This window comes from Phyllobates terribilis, unplaced genomic scaffold (assembly GCF_046119375.1).
Source record: "Phyllobates terribilis strain yellow unplaced genomic scaffold, ASM4611937v1 Scaffold_4__5_contigs__length_816908805, whole genome shotgun sequence".
NCBI lineage: Eukaryota > Metazoa > Chordata > Amphibia > Anura > Dendrobatidae > Phyllobates > Phyllobates terribilis.
This window is the reverse complement of record NW_027362764.1, coordinates 109,986,876-110,007,871: the sequence shown is the minus strand read 5'-3', so window position 1 is coordinate 110,007,871 and position 20,996 is coordinate 109,986,876. Positions and strand designations below refer to the sequence as shown.

At 42.9% G+C, this 20,996-nt stretch overlaps 1 protein-coding gene across 3 annotated transcripts in view; it reads right to left on the bottom strand.

Annotated features, from left to right (window-relative positions):
- The window catches only part of ESYT2 (extended synaptotagmin 2), a 150,268-nt gene that overhangs the window by 53,080 nt on the left and 76,192 nt on the right, over nucleotides 1–20,996 (bottom strand). For all 3 annotated transcript variants that reach the window (XM_073677679.1, XM_073677680.1, XM_073677681.1), the window contains exons 3-6: nucleotides 16,377–16,511; nucleotides 15,218–15,294; nucleotides 14,619–14,691; nucleotides 11,243–11,332 (exon numbers count right to left, since the gene is read on the bottom strand). In XM_073677679.1, the coding sequence (XP_073533780.1) occupies nucleotides 11,243–11,332; nucleotides 14,619–14,691; nucleotides 15,218–15,294; nucleotides 16,377–16,511 (375 nt within the window). The remainder of the gene's footprint in view (nucleotides 1–11,242; nucleotides 11,333–14,618; nucleotides 14,692–15,217; nucleotides 15,295–16,376; nucleotides 16,512–20,996) is intronic.

The following is a 20,996-nucleotide window of genomic DNA, read 5'->3' as shown; positions in this document are numbered from 1 at the left end:
AAAAAAAAAAGTGACATGACATGGAAAGCACTGGGACCAATGTTATTCAACTGGGCTTTTCAGAGGACTGATTCTCATGGACCGAATCTGCTCTTAGGCTGCGTGCCCATTATGCGTTTTTCAAGCGTTTTTTGCCACGCAATTTCCGCAGGGAAAACGCTTAAAAAACGCTTGGTAATACGTGCTCCATGGTCCCCAATGATAATCCGCATGTGCTGTGCACATGCTGCGGAAATTTCCGCTGTGGATTATCATTGCGGAAAAATACGCAGCATTACCAATTATTTTGCGGACATGCGGCGTAATTGCCGCCATTGACTTGCATTGATTCGCTTAATATCAGAATGACTACATGTGCACAAGCGGATATTAAGCGATTCAATGTGCGGATGGTACCCGGGTCTGGAGAAGAGGAGACTCTCCTCCAGACCCGGGTACCATGGTACCTGTAAAAAAAAAAAGAATTTAAAATAAAAAAAAAACCCATTATACTCACCTTCAGATGGCCCCCGGTCTCCATAGCGATGCATCCTGGCTCCCCGGCTGCTCGCGATGGTCTAAAAGGACCTTCCATGACGTCATTTACTCATGTGACAGGTCACGCGACTGCTGATGTCGGCGGTCGCGTGGCCTGTTATATGACTAAATGACGTAATGGAAGGTCCTTTTAGACCATCGCGAGCTGCTGGGGAGACCGGAGATGGAGACCAGGGGCCATCAGAAGGTTAAGTATAATGTTTTTTTAAATTTTTTTATCATTTTTATTTATTTATTTTTTTAACTAACTTGGTCACACTATATAAAATCCATGCCGGTTGCATGGATTTATATAGTGTGACCAAGTTGTCAAGCACTTTTCAAGTGATGCTAAAATCGCCTGGAAAGCGCTTGATAACCCGCATGCAGAAATGCATGTGAAGAACTCTTCACATCCGCTTGTCCCTGGCAGGAAAAACGCATGTACAATCCGCATGTACAATCCGCATGAATCTTTCCTGCCAGGGAGATGCGGAAAAAATCTTAGCATTTCTGCATAGTGGGCACTTAGCCTAAAAAACAAAAAAAATTGCAAAATTGCAGTGTGCACCATTCAAGTCTATGGGTTGTAAATAAAATACACAGATCCCATATGGATACCGTATAGAATGAGATTTTTATAGATACATTGCAGTTCTAACTGGTCTTGTTCCTGTTAATTACTGCTAATGTAAATGAATGCCATTAGGATTGCATTTTGATCTATATATGGATGAAAAATTGGATGATTTTTTTTATACACTCGGGTAAACTTAGCCTAAAACAGACTATAGTTCCTGGCTATAATACTAAAGCGATTAGCAGGACGTCCTTCCTTGGTAGAGGGCTCACACTCCATACAAAGACATCTCTTTCCCCAGAAATTAAGCATTTAATCTATGGCAGATGAGTACAACTCTCTCTCCGACTCCAGAAGGTCATGCAGCGCGGAGCCAAGTGAATCTTAGCCTATGCTACAAACATTTCCAAACCAGAAGTCACAGGGTCTGCTCAGACGCACTTGATAAGAATGTACATTATTATTAATTTAGACAACACGGCCTTATAAGGGGAGAGAAGTCCTGCAAAAACTCCAGGGACAACACGGGGATCCTCTGCCAATTCTCCTGGCCTGGAAAATATGAGAGGGACAAAAATCCCGCCTTATTGACGGAGCCAGAGAATTCCACTGTCCTGAGAGTAACGAGCGCTCCTCACTTCATTATGTAGTACCCGGCACCGGCTCATTCTGCTGGATTTCATTCCATAGACACGAATAAAAAAAAAGACCCAAAGTCACAGATTTTAACTATACTTGAGAAAATGCAGAACTCGTCTACAGGCGGTATAGAAAATTCATGTTTCCATCTGCAGATTATACTGAAAATCAAGTGGCACTAACATCTGCGAAGAATATTCGGTATAACAGGACACTGGGCCAGATGGCTAACGCTTCTCCCTACTAAAGGGAACATGCCAACTTGGAAACAGTCCGGTACTTGTGGAGAAAAGCATAAGGGACTTGAACCTTGTTTGATTGCTTGTACTGTATACTGAAATACCCAAGTACTCCAATATATTGTCCTAATCACGGCCTCTTATAAAGCCCAGCCTGTGGATAGCCTTAACAGGAGTAGCAACATGGCGGGGACAGGGACCTGCAGGAGGAAGGAATGGCTGCCTGGACAGGAAAACCTACAAGAAGCAAAATGAACAAAAACCCTGCTGTAAATAAATAAAAAGCAAGTGCATTTAAATAAAATAGGGTTCTTAGTAACACTGTTATAAGCTATCCCACCTTCGACAAGGTGAACCCGTTCGGGACGGTCCTACACTGTCTAAATGGCCATGAATCAGAAAAACACACATTGAGGTCAATTTTGACACATAGTAAGGTTTTTAATATTAGACAGTGTAGGACCGTCCCGAATGGGTTCACCTTGTCGAAGGTGGGATAGCTTATATACTATTTTTGATCAAAAACAGTGTTACTAAGAACCCTATTTTATTTAAATGCAATAGCTTTTTATTTATTTACAGCAGGGTTTATTTTCATTTTGCTTCTTGAAGGTTTTTCTGATTCGTGGCCATTGTGAAACATGCATTTATGTGCAGCATGTATACCAAATTAAACCAAGCTCAAATTTTGTGGTTTTTTCCCCGGACAGGATCATGTAGCTTTTTTGCTGCTGTCGGAGGTTTAAAGGCATCCATTGGAACTAGCTGGAGGCGAGATGTTGGCTGTCAGATGCCGGCTCCTGAGCCCACTCCACAATGGATAGATCGGTCATTGAGCGTTAAGTGAAACCGGTCCGTCAGATTTTCTTGTGTTCCAAGTCGGGCTTTGCAAGTAGGTTGGCGTGCTCCCATGTGTTGTAATTCCTAGGCCTATATAAGGCCTCCCGAGACACACACCTGTATCTTAGTATTGTATTAAGACTTTCTAGTAACTCTTAGTTTGTTGGTGCACAGTTTCAGTCCACAGACTCCAAGCCATCTCCTGGTCACCTGTGGTTTCCAGTCCTTGAGTTACTTGTCTGCAGTTTCCAGTAACCTTACTGCCTGTCCGTGTTCTTCAGGACTTTACCAGTTTGTCTGCGGCTTCCAGTAACCCTGCTTCCTGCCAATGGTCTCCAGGACCCATTTAAGACTTTATTTGCCTCTGTCTCCTGTCCGCTTGCAGCTTCTAGGACCCCTTTAAGACTTTCAGATTGCCTCTACGTGTCAGTCTGTGGCTTCCAGCAGGTCTCCTGTCCGCTTGCGGCTTCCAGGACATCTCCTGTCCGCTTGTGACTTCCATGACCCCTTTAAGACTTTAATTTTGCCTCTATGTGACCACTTGTGGCTTCCAGGATACCTTTAAGACTTTGTTTGCCTCCAGTAACTCTGCTATCTGTTTTTCTGCGTGCAACACCTACCTGCTACACCAGCGCCCGTGAGCAGTGTACCCCCACCAGAGGATCCACTGCACCTAGTGTGCCGGTAACAAGAGCATCGAATGTCAACTTCAAGAGAAGTTCCTAACTGTGTCTATGCTCTACAACAGCTATTCACATTAAAATCAATATAACTGTACTCAGAATTACCATTAATGTACACTTTCCATTTCCAATTCTGATCTATTTGCAGCTTGCATGACACATACATTACATAGTTCTCCAGCACTGAAATCCTTCACTGCTGCATGGCAGAGGGCAAAGGGAAGAACAACCTTATTCTCACGATCCTTGCAAGACTTGGAAGTGGAACCAGCACACATCAGACATTTCTGACCTATACTTTTGATATGCCAGAAATCTCTCAGATGGAAATAACCCTTTCAGGTTGAATTGTGGTCCCTTGGATTGGTCCAATCTGACAATGTGGTCTTCAGACCAGAAAAGGTTTGGCATCACTGATTTAGGGCAAACATATCTTTCTTAGGCCTCATTCAGATGTACACTATGTTTTTCAGATGTGGAAAAAAGAAGAGAAGATTTTTCATGAGTGCGCTGAATCCGATTTACTTTTATGTTTGGCTCCTGTGTCAGTTTTAACCAGTTTTTCTTGTATGCAAAAAATAAATGAATACAATTTCCAAGCTCCTCCTACCTATTAAATAGTAACAAGCACTTTGATGAAACAGATGGTATCCGAACACTATTTTTTTTCACATTCATTTGAATGGGTGAGTTTGTCTTTCATCCAAGTCCATGATCAGATAATGCAATAATCGCATTCTTTTTCACAAAGAACAGTATATGCTTTTATTGGTACTATACAGACTAACTTAACATTTCTTTCTTGTACCTTTCTTTCATTCATCTACATCTGCCCTCTTACACATAGCTGAATGGGCAGTTCTATTATAACAATGCTAAAGCTACATTTCCCAACAGCACCCTGCTTCTCTTCAGTGCTGCAGACCCCTCTCACCCTTGTACTGCTGACTAGCCCCACCTCTCTGAGTTGATGACGCAGAGCTTTGCTGGAAGCTGGCCGAATGATGAATGTGTAAAATAGCACAAGCTTCCATCACAGCTCTGCTATACTGTGCTCAGCTGCCTTAACTACAAATATTTGTCACAGCATCAAAGGAATCTATGTTTAGAATATGCACTATTGTGTGCAGTGTACGGTCCTGTACAAAATTCTGCCTAACCGAATTTTATCTTCTACCATCTACAGCAACATGTAGCTAGCTTCATGTATGTTTTTACATCGGTGATCTGTTAGTTGGGATCCAGCAGAGGTCAACAGTTCTGCGCTCTGCTCTGCCTGTATGTCCATTCATCAATTATGAAATAAAGCAGAGCAAACTCAAGCAGGGCTGAGCTGTGTTTGATGCCTGCAGCTGACAGACCAATTATGCAAAACTGAAAATGCCGCTTTGTCAAAACATACGGCTGAGTATTATCATCTTCTGTGATATGCATCAAAAGAGCGGCATTTGCAGCTTCACATCACTTATCTGTGAGCAGCAGGCATCAAGCACAGCACAGCACAGCCCTGCAGCACTCTGTTGTGCAGGCAAAGTGGAGTGCAGGACTGATGATCTATGCTACAAATCAGCTAACAAATCAGTGATGTAAAAATATCCATGCGGCTATGTTGATGTAGATGGCAGAAGATTAAATTGAATAGACACTACTGTTCAGGACCATATTTTGTATAGAAGAATAGAGTGTACTCTAAATGTAGAATACACTATAAGTCAGTGCTTGAAGCAGAGCAGAGCAGAGCAATGCTGGAAGGCAACAGATAGAGACTGCACTGTGCATGCTTGGCCAGGAAGTGGAACTACAGCAAGACAGATCCAAATGGCAACTGGAGCAGGCCTGGAGGGGCACAGGGCCTGGAGGGGCACAGGGCCTGGAGGGGAACAGGGCCTGGAGGGGCATCCTCATGGGGTTGATAAGTGCACAACAAGACAGATTTAACAATGGGTTATAATGGCGCATATTAATATATATGTACAATATTATGGAATCGTAATAGTGTGGGGGGGGGTGCACAAGAGTCACGATTCAACAGACTGCTGTCATAATCAGTGGCTATAGACAAGCACTGGGTGGGTGAACAGGTTGTCATATGTGATTGCCTCTTACTTGTATTACTGATTTACTGTTGGACCGATGGGACCTTCTTCTTGGCTCCTCGCTTATTCTTTCTTGTACACTTGACATTTACATTTGTGCCTTGGTCCGGCTACGATATCCTTAGATTATGCAGTATAATAAACTATTAATATTGCCGTTCTCCCATATTTCTGCACATATACTTATTACAGTGTTCTTTCTGTACTTGTACATTGAATTATTGTACAATCCTCTCCTGTTCATTCCACCTCAGTTTTACATCCATCTTTGTCCACTTTTTTTATGTTAATGGGTATTATTTCAATTTTTTATTAATAAATATATATTTTTGTATTGATGTGTAGCTTGCGCATTATTAATAAGATTATTAATAAGTGTACTCACTTTAGGTACATTTGGCCCATTATATTCTACTGGGCTTTGTTCAACCCAGTACCTTTACCTAAAGAAATCCATATCTTATTTTCAATTTTGGCTGAAAACTCAGGTACATATTCGATTCAGTAACTCCTTAGAACAAGCGGTCGTCTTCTGATTATTACAGAATGAACTTGATGTATTCCCTCCTCCTTCTTGATACCAGAGTTCATATTTATCAAAGGTAGAGCAGCAACCGGTTTTTCAGCAGGCCGGTAAACTTTTCACATGGGTGTTATTGGCTTTGAGCAACTTGTCCCTTACACAAATGCAGACGATTGCGCTGTGTGATTACATTTTACATTTGTTTGCAGATCAGAAACCACTCATTGAGATAATGGAAGACATATTGTGGAGGGCGGGGAGCACAGAGGCTTCTAATCTCCTCTGCTTGTACTTCAGACTTCTCTTGGCTTCATTTTCTTTACAAGATGAAGTTACTTCCCAGCTACAAGTATGTGGTTTCGTGTAATCCCATCTGTTCTTTATTTTTGTCTTTAATAATCTTTGAAACTTTTCAAAGTAAAGTTCAAGTCGCATGTTCTGCTTAAAAGGTCTCAAAATTTAGGCAAAAATTACAGGCGCATATAAAACATTCCAAGGGGAAGGCTGCACCCGTGTGCAAATGTGCTAAATGATTGCACTCGTCGGCAAAAATCTTGCAACATTTTTATATATTTTTTTTTTTTTAGAAAGTCACACTTGATGAACATAAAACAAACAAACACAAAAATCACTTAAAAAAAAGAAGTGCAAATTAAAAGAAGAATTTCACAGAAAACAGGCTAAAAACACTAAACAATGGACGAAAAAAAGGCACAAGTTTAATACTGAATAGGGCCTAATTTGTCTGCCCTTCCTCCAACATGGGTACATACAGTATAGACCAAAAATTTGGACACACCTTCTCATTTAAAGATTTTTCTGTATTTTCATGTCTTTGAAAATTGTACATTCACACTGAAGGCATCAAAACTATGAATTAACACATGTGGAATTATATACTTAACAAAAAAGTGTGAAACAACTGAAAATAGGTCTTATATTCTAGGTTCTTCAAAGTAGCCACCTTTTGCTTTGATGACTGCTTTGCACACTCTTGGCATTCTCTTGATGAGCTTCAAGAGGTAGTCACCGGAAATGGTTTTCCAACAATCTTGAAGGAGTTCCCAGAGATGCTTAGCACTTGTTGGCCCTTTTGCCTTGACTCTGCGGTCCAGCTCACCCCAAACCATCTCGATTGGGTTCAGGTCTGGTGACTGTGGAGGCCAGGTCATCTGGCGTAGCACCCCATCACTCCCCTTCTTGGTCAAATAGCCCTTACACAGCCTGGAAGTGTGTTTGGGGTCATTGTCCTGTTGAAAAATAAATGATGGTCCAACTAAACGCAAACCGGATGGAATAGCATGCCGCTGCAAGATGCTGTGGTAGCCATGCTGGTTCAGTATGCCTTCAATTTTGAATAAATCCCCAACAGTGTCACCAGCAACGCACCCCCACACCATCACACCTCCTCCTCCATGCTTCACGGTGGGAACCAGGCATGTAGAGTCCATCCATTCACCTTTTCTGCGTCGAACAAAGACACGGTGATTGGAACCAAAGATCTCAAATTTGGACTCCTCAGACCAAAGCACAGATTTCCACTGGTCTAATGTCCATTCCTTGTGTTCTTTAGCCCAAACAAGTCTCTTCTGCTTGTTGCCCGTCCTTAGCAGTGGTTTCCTAGCAGTTATTTTACCATGAAGGCCTGCTGCACAAAGTCTCCTCTTAGCAGTTGTTGAAGAGATGTGTCTGCTGCTAGAACTCTGTGTGCCATTGACCTGGTCTCTAATCTGAGCTGCTGTTAACCTGCGATTTCTGAGGCTGGTGACTCGGATAAACTTATCCTCAGAAGCAGAGGTGACTCTTGGTCTTCCTTTCCTGGGGCGGTCCTCACGTGAGCCAGTTTCTTTGTAGCGCTTGATGGTTTTTGCAACTGCACTTGGGGACACATTCAAAGTTTGCCCAATTTTTCGGACTGACTGACCTTCATTTCTTAAAGTAATGATGGCCACTCGTTTTTCTTTACTTAGTCGCTTTTTTCTTGCCATAATACAAATTCTAACAGTCTATTCAGTAGGACTATCAGCTGTGTATCCACCAGACTTCTGCACAACACAACTGATGGTCCCAACCCCATTTATAAGGCAAGAAATCCCACTTATTAAACCTGACAGGGCACACCTGTGAAGTGAAAACCATTTCCGGTGACTACCTCTTGAAGCTCATCAAGAGAATGCCAAGAGTGTGCAAAGCAGTCATCAAAGCAAAAGGTGGCTACTTTGAAGAACCTGGAATATAAGACATATTTTCAGTGATTTCACACTTTTTTGTTAAGTATATAATTCCACATGTGTTAATTCATAGTTTTGATGCCTTCAGTGTGAATGTACAATTTTCATAGTCATGAAAATACAGAAAAATCTTTAAATGAGAAGGTGTGTCCAAACTTTTGGTCTGTACTGTACATGTTATATGTTTTACGCAGGTGTGGAAAAAACACTGCAAAGTAAAAATGCTCTTAAAGATTGAAATGTTAATTGTTTATTTTTATTAAATGCAAAATGAATGAACAAAAAAGAAATCTAAATCAAATATCAGTATTTGGTATGACCACTCTTGGGTCTTCAAAACAGCATCAAAGGATCAATTCTTCTAGGTACATGTGCACACAGTTTTTGAAGGCACTCGGCAGGGAGGTTGTTCCAAACATCTTGACGAACTAACCACAGATCTTTTGTGGATGTTAAGAGACCCAGCTACACACATCTAATGGATGTGAACCCAGTTACACCCCATCTACCGTTTTGAGAAGTCTGGCTAGAAGTAGTCTTCAAAAATGTAACTAAAAAGCAATACGCTCCACATGGAGACAAGGCAAAGTGAGACTTAACTACGCATGAAAACATAGGTAATGGGATGCAAAGAAATGGCAGCAAGTACTCGGAGCTGATGAGGACAACAATCCCAAACATACAGCAAATGTCATTAAGAACTATCTTCAACGTAAAGAAGAATAAGGAGTCCTGAAAGTGATGATATGACCCCATAAAGCCCTGATCTCATCATCAGCAAGTCTGTGTGTGATTTCATGAAGAGACAGAAGGATTTGCACAAGTGACATCCACAGAAGATCTGTGGTTAGTTCTCCAAGATGTTTGGAACAACCTCCTTCCGAGATCCTTCAAAAACGTTATGCAAGTACCTAGAAGAATAGGTGCTGTTCTGAAGGCAAAGGGCGGTCGCACCAAATATTGATTTGATTTACATTGCTCTTCTGTTTATTCGCTGTGCATTTTGTCAATTGATAAAAAATAAAATATTAAACACTTCTACTTTTGAAAGCTTTCTTACCTTTTACCATTTTTTTTTCCACCCCAGCCTAAAACTTTTGCACAGAACTGTATGTACGCACATACACAATAAACAAGCATATAGATCTGCAAATACACATTCGACACACATAAAAAGAGAGAGAAAAATATATAGTTACACACACAGTATATTCACACATTACACAAACAAGCACCGGCTACACACAACACACATATCAGAAAGACAAAAAAAAAAACAAACAAGGATTTTATGGTGGGCTTTGGTAGAAATTACAGAAAAATGTTTATGACAGAAGGCCTAGAATTATGTAGAGTCACCCACTGAGCACTTTTTGACTGCAGAGAGGGCACCCTTGCCCTGTGTCTGAGCTTCTACCTGGGTTGGGAGAACAATTCAGAGCTGTAAGTGTAGAGCCGCGTCTCCGAGTCACATGGTAATCTGATCAGCACACATCAACTCCTTGACTTGGACCCCCTTAAACTACTGGCTCCTAAAACTGGTAGCACAGGCAATCTGTCCACCTCTGCTCCATCACTGCTCGCCGTGCGCAGACCAGCCTACCTGAGGTCATCCATCACTACATAGGGTTGTTGGCCAATCCAAGATAGCATATGTAAGCAGGCATGTGCCTTACATTTACACCAGCGGTTACATAGGTGGTCTCCAGACTAGGATTCTTCAGCGGTCAAGCAACTAAGAGCTCCAGCAGCCGAAAAAAGCTACAGAAAGTCATTGACGGACATGACTTGTTTGACAGCAGTAGAAAACCTCAGGATCTCCAGGATCCAGACCTATCTATGCAGTGAGCTCCTACATGGAAAGCACATCAATAATGCATGAGAGCAAAGAAAACACACAATAAATAATACATAGGGAAATACACGAATACCAGGCATGCTGGGATACCTAGTTCAGTGATGACATAACCAAAAGGTGGAAGTAAACATAGATTTTTACAGAAGTCAATGGAGTTTAAGGGGGTTGTCCAGGACGGAACTATTGATGACCTATCTGAAGGATAAGAGATCGGTGGGGGTGTCCGATAAGTCATCAATAGTTCAGCCCTGGACAAACTCTTTAAATGGATCAGAAATGCATTTTTACTCTTCAAACAAAACCAATTGGCAGTAACATGCTTTCACTCAAGACTTGTAGAAAAGCATGCTGCCCTTCTGCCCCATCACACCCTAAAACTGCTTTTGGTGCACATAGCAGTCTAATATGTTTAGGAAATGTCTCAACACTAACTTACCATCCACTCTCTTTAAGTGAATTGCTCTACATCAACAGTCTGGCAGCACTATAGGTACTAGGACTCCCTTTCCATCACTTCACAACAGTCATTACTCCTGTTATTGTTCAATAGCGTGCCTGCACTGAACTAAACGCCCGGATGTTATGCCTGTATGCAGTATGGGGAGTAGGAGCAGAGAAGTAAAGCCCCATCACCTCTTCATGTAATGCATCTCAGTGTCTCTAAGTAATTTTTCTGCCTGAAAATGCTATTTTGGATAATATTAAATACATTGCAATTTTCTTCATTGCGGTTATTACACTTCCAAATGTGTGAGCTTCTGTTTATTAAAATACAGTGACCCTAAGGATATCTGGTCTGGAGGAATTGATCTCGTACTGCTGCTAATTTCCTGCAATTACAGAATCCACATGTATATAATGTCCTTGTATTAAAATCACATGAACAAAAAAATAAAAACATTCTTCTAAAATGGAGGCACAATAATTTTGTTCATCCTAGTGGCTACTAGACAGACGTAATACTTTCTACTCTCACAGGTCTCCAATCAACAATAATGGGGAATAAAAAGGTACAAAAAGAAATGGATCCCACTCACCGGTTTCTTCAGGAAAAACAAAGAAAGTGCCCCAATTATTGGAATGTCTCCGAGCAAAGGCTCCAGAATTACCCTCACCGTACCATGGAGCTGGAACAGAAAAACATCTCGTTTTATACAGACTAAATTTGGGTGTAATTTACTTTTAAATTAATTATTTGTGAAAGAGGGGATCCAGCACCAGTAGACCCCGGCCCAGCCATGCATTACATGTCGTCACCTATTAAAGGGGCTCTCCGGGAATGTGATACTGATTACTTATGCTTGGGATAGGTCATTAATATCACATAATGAGGGTCCTTCACCGCCATAGAAAATCAATGATCAACTACAGCTGGATATAAACCATGAATGGAGCTACACAGTGCAGCTTTGTTCAGTGTGTAGCAGCCGCTGCCAGGTACTACAGATCAGCTCTTATTCTCTTGACTTGAATGGCACAGTGCAGCTCCAATTCATGGCTTACATCCGATCACCGCCTGAGCAGCACACAGCTGATCGGTGGGGGTGTCTGATCACAGCCAATCTGACAGGGGCGTAATGATCGCGGTTGCAGAGGTCGCAACTGTGCAGGTGAGGGGCCCACGCATTCAGCTGAGTGTATTGCGGCGCAGAGCTCTGTGCGCGGCAATACACGCTGCCGGCCATTCAGAGGCCAGCAGCTGACATCGGCGTGCACGTGACTAGGAGCACATGGCAGTGACGTCATACACTCCTGTCGATTGCACGCTGAAGTCAGCTGCCGGCTTAAGAGGATGACGCCACTGGAGAACGGAGGGAAGGTGAGAAGAATCATTTATTTTTTTTATAAGCATTAAAGAACAGCGGCAAAATGGGGGACTTATACCAGGATGGCAGATATACAGGTGCATCTCACTAAATTAGAATAACATCAAAAAGTTAATTTATTTCAGTTCTTCAATACTAAAAGTGAAACTCATATTATATAGAGTCATTACAAACATAGTGATCTATTTCAAGTGTTTATTTCTATGATGTTGATGATTATGGATACAGCCAATGAAAACACAAAAGTCATTATCTCAGTAAATTAGAATAATTAACAACACACACCTGCAAAGGCTTCCTAAGAGTTTAAAAAGGTCCCTTAGTCTGTTTCAGTAGGCTCCACAATCATGGGGAAGACTGCTGACTTGACAGATGTCCAGAAGGCAGTCAATGACACACTCCACAAGGTCCCAGAGTTCCAATTTTCATTTGGAAATCAAGGTCCCAGAATCTGGAGGAAGAGTGGAGAGGCCACAATCCAAGCTGCTGGAGGTCTAGTGTGAAGTTTCCACAATCAGTGATGGTTTGGGGAGCCATGTCATCTGCTGGTGTAGGTCCACTGTGTTTTATCAAGACCAAAGTCAGCGCAGCCGTCTACCAGGAAATTTTAGAGCACTTCATGCTTCCCTCTGCTGACAAGCTTTTTGGAGATGAAAATTTCATTCTCCTGCAGGACTTGGCACCTGTCCACACTGCCAAAAGTACCAATACCTGGTTTACAAACAACAGTATCACTGTGCTTGATTGGCTAGCAAACTCGCCTGACCTTAACCCCATAGAGAATCTATGGGGTATTGTCAAGAGGAAGATGAGAGACACCAGACCCAACAATGCAGACGAGCTGAAGGCTGCGATCAAAGCAATCTGGGCTTCCATAACACCTCAGCAGTGCCACAGACTGATCGCCTCCATGACACGCCGCATTGATGCAGTAACTGATGCAAAAAGAACCCCGACCAAGTATTGAGGGCATTTACTGAACATACATTTCAGTAGGCCAACATTTCAGATTTTAACATCATTTTTCAAGCTGTTGTTATAAAGTATTCTAATTTACTGAGATAATAACTTTTGTGTTTTCATTGGCTGTAAGTCATAATCATCAACATTAACAGAAATAAACACTTGAAATAGATCACTCTGTTTGTAATGACTCTATATAATATATGAGTTTCACTTTTTGTATTGAATAACGGAAATAAATGAACCTTTTGATGATATTCTAACTTAGTGAGATGCACCTGAATATACAAGGAAAGGGCCCAGTGTGTCTGAGCGGGGCCCAGGTCCAAATTTTGCACCGGGGTCCATCAGACTCTAGTTACGACACTGCGATCTGATATTGATAAACTACACTAAACCCCTCAAACAACTTATATTGCTGCCACAGAACGATGGTTTGGCTGTGGTTCGGACACAGTTATATCAGCCGCCTGACTCATACACAGGAATTCTTGCTCTGCAGAGCTCCTGTGTTCTCCATGAGACATCTTTGGCGGTTGCTTATCTCTAGTGGAGGAAAGGATTAGCAGTCAGAAATTGGACATGCCTGATCCTTATCTCCCCAGAGGTTCATCTGTCCAGGGCCCACATACACATGAGAGTGACGGCCAAACCTGTTGATACCAGAGTGTTTGGCCATCTTTAGTCTAATGTATTTGGGGGGCTTTAGGAATGGTCATCAAGATCACAAGACCGGACATTCCCATTAATTTTAAAGAGCCATTGTGGCATTTTTATTACTGCACCTCAGGAACAGTATTACTAATGTTTGTTCCCTGCAGGTATCAGAATACTTACCAGCCGTCTTCTTCTGTTCTCCGTGCCGCTCCCGTTGTCTTCTGCTAGTAGTGACCTTCCTTAACTCTCCAGTGTTTGCTGGGCGAGCCGGAGGTCACGTCTCTATGTACGTCTATGAGGGTCAGAAGGAGGATCTCGTAGACTTACACTGAGAGCTTGTGACCGTTAGCAGCGACTTCCAGACAGTCAAGAGCTGTGGTCACAAGATGGTGGTGCGGTATAGGAGCTGCCCCGGGAAGAGCAGAAGACGGCAGCGGCTCAGTATATTACTAGGGGCAGGGAGCATGCATTAGTGAAATGAAAGCAAAACAAAATGCATGGAGTGGTGCTTTAAGGGTTATCAGGTAATAATAGTACCAGTCTAACATTGCAGTCATACTTCCTTTAATCTGCCCCATATTAGGGGACAGATGGATGCCAATGTGACTGTAGGATCAGAATACGCAGAGCTTGTTTAGTCTTTTCTTATGGAAACATATGGCTCTGCTCAGGAGCTGGAGGCACAAAAAACAGATTTGCCAAGTTGCTTGCTTTGCCCATTTAATTGCTTTGGGAAAAGATAATCTATTATCTGCCCTTCCTACATGCCCTCAGCGGGTGGCATAGCACTCCCAATTCAGGCACCGTGGTCAGGACCATTGACCCAGCGAATCATCTTCATTTCTTTAAAGCTCAGACTTCAGGTCAGCACCCCACTTGGGAATTTGGGGTGTTCGTACAGGATACCAAATACAATGTATCATAACCACTGTATCGCTGTGCTGCTTGCATCTATAAACTCCTTTACCTGGATACTTTTCACGCCAGCTCTGCAGAAATATCTTTTAATCTCCAAATCGATTTCTGTGTTTCCTACAAAACTGAGAAAGGAAAAGAACAAAGAGTGAAATTGAAATCCGTCCAATTTGCTTTCATAGTGATGTAATTACAAACATGCGAAATCCATTAGCGGCGAACAAGGACGATGACGTCAGATCTCAGCAGCACAGGCAGCTTATTATAACACCGTCCAGAAAACGAAAAATGAAAAGGGTTCACGAATCTCCAGAGTCCCCCACAGAGGGTAATTATATACTTTATGTATAACTGTAGGATGAATGGGAGCTGCTCTGGGTCCAGAGGCTGCTGTATAGGACTAATATATATGGCACTTCTAGCCATCGCACATATAGAATTATGCTGATATCCGCAATGCTGCAGATCCATTTACTGTCATTCCTGACTTTGCTATTGGGCCCTTTAAATTTGCATCAGCTAAAAGGGTGCATAATAGTAGTGGACAAGCTCTTTAACCTGTGAGTTGTCCAATAATGGACAATCCCTTTAAAGGTAAGAAAAAAAAAAATTTGGGCTATACCGCAATATCCATATTTTAGAAAATCTTACCTGATCTGGAGATCCAGTATAATCTGTCTCTTGTCAACATTCTCAGTGTACACTTTGACGCCATTCACTCGTAGCGGCTGTCAAAAAAAGGAAAACCGGAGATGGTCATTGTCATGATTTCAAGCATTGGGGTATCCTTGCGGAGAGTGACATGTTAAGCATGTCAAGGCGAGGAGAGTTTTAAAGTAGCAATGCTCCTTTGGGAAATATGCAAATGGTCTCTTGAGAGAGGAAGAGAACTAGAACCCTAGTGCCACCTATAGGAAGTAGCAATCCTAAAAGTCAATATCGACCCTTTAACGAGCCATATTTCCCAGAGGAGCATTGCAGCTTAAAAGTCTCCTCACCTTGACATGCTTAACATGTTACTGTCCGCAAGGAGAAACGTTACCCCTTGGATACTGGTCAGACGTCTCTCATACACAGCCAAACTATATCTCACACTTTGCACTGACGAGGGGCAGTACCCCAAAACACAGAGTCTGCAAATTGAGATTTAGGCTATTATCCTAACTCATGTATCAAGGCTTGTTAAAGGGTCGATATTGACTTTTAGGATTGCTACTTCCTATAGGTGGCATTACAGTTCTAGCTCTCTTACTCTGTGAAGAGACAACAAGCATTGGGTTAATAATTGTAGGTAAGGTTCACACGTTGCGTATTTGGTGCAGATTTTATGCTCAATACCTAAACTGAAATCCGGAGAGTCTATGTTTTGAGCTTATTTATGTGTTACGTGTGTTTTTAGAGTGGAATCGCAACAAAAAAACAAAAACAACAGAGCAGTAAATTAATCTGCGGATTTAAGGTACCTATATAAATTAATTGCAAAAACCCGTACCAAAAAGGTTTGTTTCTTCAACAGAAATTGGCACACTGTAGATTTTAAAAAAATGCAACAAAAGCCAAATTTCAGAACGGATTCTGCTCAAAAATTAAAAATCATAAATTTGATCTTCGCTCCTCTATTAACTCATTTATCCCAAGTATGGTATTTAAAATTAGATTTCAGCCTAGGCAACCCCTTTATCTAAGCTGTGCATAGGTCCATTAGCGATTTTATATGGTCTAGGGTTCTCCTTCTTGATCCCAATTCTTCTCCATCCAGAAACCTCTTCCTTAGTTCATCTATGAAGGTATGGATGCTCCCACCACGTACCTGAGTGCCCATGTCAATCTTGGTAAAACAGAACGTGCTCAGATGGGCATTGGCTCCTCTGACAGCCGGCTCGATAGTCTCTCGGAATAACTTGTCTATGAACTGGCAGATAAAAGGCCACATGTGTTTGACAGTCTATAAAAGAAAAAAGAAAACATGAATTGGTTTCTTTCACATTTCTCCGGTAACTTTCACTGCAATAAATCAAAATCTATCATAATTGTATCCAAGGGGAAAAGAAAGAATTATTGCAGAGGGCGCGAGTGGCGCCCGTCACAGGAGCCAGACGTATTTCAAGTCTTCTCAATTTTAATATAGACTACACCGCTCTTCCTTCGAGACATTGTTTATAATGGTGTCCCCATAGTGTCATCTCAGAGTGCCAAGAAATGATGTGTGACAAAGCTGGAAGTGGAAGAGTGAATTAGGAAACATTAGTTCACGTGCCCGAAATCTGGAGCTAAGAATAAATGAGGCTAGCCTAAAAATAGGCATCATCAACAGAGGGGTCTGCACTCAAGTAACACAGACAATGCCAAGAAGTGATGGACATAAGAGAACGTAGACACGGCCGATGAGCCTAGACCAGTTGGGACATATCCACAGCATAGGAGATAACAAAAAGACCAGTTTGTCCAATCTGGCACAACCGTAACCGGAAGTTAAAGCTGTTGTCCAGCCTTGGGGTTCAAATCTGTAGTCAGTCTATGAATCCTCACAGTGTGAGCTGCCAGGATTGTATGGCACCACATACGATTTGCATACATGCAGTCATGTGCCAACTAGACTTGCACAGTCTAGCAGTGAATTGAGAGAGGCCGGACACGTTTAGTCTGAATGTAGCCGGAAGTATGCAGTTGCCGATACTTGCGGTCACATGACAGTCCGCACCTTGTGCAGGAGAATCCTGACAGCGCGCACTTTGAGAATTCATAAGCCTGCAGTCACATGGGTTTCAAGTTTGCAGCAGCTAAGTCTGTACAACCCGTTTAAAGAAAACCTATCATCAGTATTTTATAACCCAAACTGAAGGCATGTATATATAAAGGTCTTTTAATGTTGAGCAAATCCCCACCTTTCTTGTACAAATCCATAGATTAAATTGTATGCTAACGAGTTACAAGTGCAGTGGGCAGGCGCTGCAATTAAATCTCTCCTGCCTCCTCTCTGCCTTTTCCACGCCTGCTGCCTGCCTCCTGTCTCTGACCCTAAGGTCATAAACATGAGTGACATGTCTTTTAGACACAGGAGGCAGGCAATGGGCAGGGAATAAGGAGAAAGGGCAGGAGAGATGTAAGTGCAGCGCCAGCCCACTACACTTGCAACTCATTCACATACAATGTCAACTATGGATTTCTCTACCACAGCAAAACTGATTTCTAGAATAAAGGTGAGGACTTACTCGGCACTAAGCACCTTTATATTCATGCCATTAGTTTGGGGTATAAAATCCAGACAGGATTAGCAGAGTGTGAATGCTTCCTGCTGCTCAATTCAAGTCTATGACAGAGCAGAGCTACTATCTTCAGTGACCGGGAGGAGCTGAATGGATCAGCAGGTTGAGCATTCACCACTCAAGTTTGTGACACTGCTGAAGATAGCCAAGCACTGCGCGCTGTTTTCGTCTGGTATCTTCAAAGTTAGGCCAGGTGAGAACAAGGAACATAAGTTCTCTGTTCTGGTGATTGGTGTGATTCACACTGATCAATAGGATATTAAAGGGAATCTGTCTCCAGGCTTTTGCAATCACATCTGAGAGCAGCATTATGTAGGGGCAGAAACCCTGATTCCAGGAATGTGTCACTTACTGAGCTGCTTGCTGTAATTTTTATAAAATCACTGATTTATCTGCTGTAGATATAGCAGTTCCTCTGAATGTGGAGCCCCATATAACCAAGCACACACCACTGATTGGCTGCTTACTGCCTATGCACAGTGTACACAGAAAGCTGCGAATCAGTGGTAGAGGCAGGGCTATGCAGAGCTCATGAATTATTATTATTTATTATTATTATTACGTCATTTATTCCATGGCGCTTTACACATAAAAGCACAATTTACACATACATAGCACAAATAATTACAATAATTTTGAACAATACAAGTCAGCGACTGGTACAGGAGGAGCGAGGACCCTGCCCGCGAGGGCTCACAGTCTGCAAGAATGAATATCAAGTACTACATGGCAGAAGGTTTACTAGTCCTCTAGTGATAATCTCCTGCTGATAAAACAGTGATGTAATCAAAACTACAGCAAGCAGCCCAATCAGTGACACATGTCTGGAATCAGGGTCTCTGCCTCTATATTATGCTGCTCTCAGATTTGGGGGCAAAAACCTGGTAACAGATTCCCTTTAACTATCCAGGGGATTTATCACCCCTGAAAACAAAAGGATTGGGTGTTGAAATTGTAACTGCCTAATCCTGATGATGATGTCGTGGAGAGTAAAGAAAGTCATACACATCAAATGGTCGGACTTCCCACCAAAAATCGTCGGGTTTGGCCGACTTGCATCTAGTATGTATGGGGGACTTTAATTTAGAACGCCAACCCTGAGAGATTGGTTGCATTTTAGGATTAGGGATTAGAGTAATAAAATAAATCTATATAACATATGAAATGATTAATATATACCTTTATACCTTAAAATATGGTTTACAGGAGTTGTCTCATTATGTGCCTCCCCAGCAGTCCACTCAGGTCAGGAGACCCGGCGGTCGGACTGTGTATTGCGATCTGAACGCGGTCCGGGAACACAAACTGTGTGAAACCGGACAAATTTCTAGTTGTCTATGAGATAGAGGTTGGAGACTAGCTGCTATGGTGTCTCCTATACACAACACACAGAAATAGAGGAATTTCTGTTCTCATGTCTCTATAAAGCACATGCTCAGAAACAGCAGAAGCATGGAGGACTTTATACGGCATTACTGAGCAGTGCAGCTGTGAATCCAGCTCTAAGGTGAGCTAAATCACTTACTGCCAGCTGTTTATATCACTTCGCTGCTACTTTCTCATTCCTCTCTCCATAGATTTCTAAGGTTAGCATGTAACTTGATTATCAGTAAGCCGAATATGTCTCTAGATCATACGTGTCAAACTCCAGTAAGTGGGCCAAATCTGGCCCGCAGGGTGGTTAATATTTGGCCCGCGACACCAGAACCGCCACCCCTGTGTGTGGCCCATTATCCTGCATTTAGGACTATGTGTGGCCCATTACCCTGCAAGGAGGACTATGTGGGGCCCATTACCCTGCATGGAGGACTATGTGGGGCCCATTACCCTGCATGGAGGACTATGTGTGACCCATTACCCTGCATGGAGGACTATGTGTGACCCATTACCCTGCATGGAGGACTATGTGTGACCCATTACCCTGCATGGAGGACTATGTGTGACCCATTACCCTGCATGGAGGACTATGTGTGACCCATTACCCTGCATGGAGGACTATGTGTGACCCATTACCCTGCATGGAGGACTATGTGTGACCCATTACCCTGCATGGAGGACTATGTGTGACCCATTACCCTGCATGGAGGACTATGTGTGACCCATTACCCTGCATGGAGGACTATGTGTGGCCCATTACCCTGCATGGATGACTATGTGTGGCCCATTACCCTGCATGGAGGACTATGTGTGGCCCATTACCCTGCATGGATGACTATGTGTGGCCCATTACCCTGCATGGAGGACTATGTGTGGCCCATTACCCTGCATGGAGGACTATGTGTGGCCCATTATCCTGCATGGAGGACTATGTGTGGCCCATTATCCTGCATGGAGGACTATGTGTGGCCCATTATCCTGCATGGAGGACTATGAGTGGCCCATTATCCTGCATGGAGGACTATGAGTGGCCCATTATCCTGCATGGAGGACTATGAGTGGCCCATTATCCTGCATGGAGGACTATGAGTGGCCCATTATCCTGCATGGAGGACTAGGAGTGGCCCATTATCCTGCATGGAGGACTAGGAGTGGCCCATTATCCTGCATGGAGGACTATGAGTGGCCCATTATCCTGCATGGAGGACTATGAGTGGCCCATTATCCTGCATGGAGGACTATGTGTGGCCCATTATCCTGCATGGAGGACTATGTGGGGCCCATTATCCTGCATGGAGGACTATGTGGGGCCCATTATCCTGCATGGAGGACTATGTGGGGCCCATTATACTTTATGGAGCACTATGTGTGGCCCATTATGCTGCATGGAGGACTATGTGTGGCCCATTATGCTGCATGGAGGACTATGTGTGGCCCATTATCCTGCATGGAGGACTATGTGTGGCCCATTATCCTGCATGGAGGACTATGTGTGGCCCATTATCCTGCATGGAGGACTATGTGTGGCCCATTATCCTGCATGGAGGACTATGTGTGGCCCATTATCCTGCATGGAGGACTATGTGTGGCCCATTATCCTGCATGGAGGACTATGTGTGGCCCATTATCCTGCATGGAGGACTATGTGTGGCCCATTATCCTGCATGGAGGACTATGTGTGGCCCATTATCCTGCATGGAGGACTATGTGTGGCCCATTATCCTGCATGGAGGACTATGTGTGGCCCATTATCCTGCATGGAGGACTATGTGTGGCCCATTATTCTC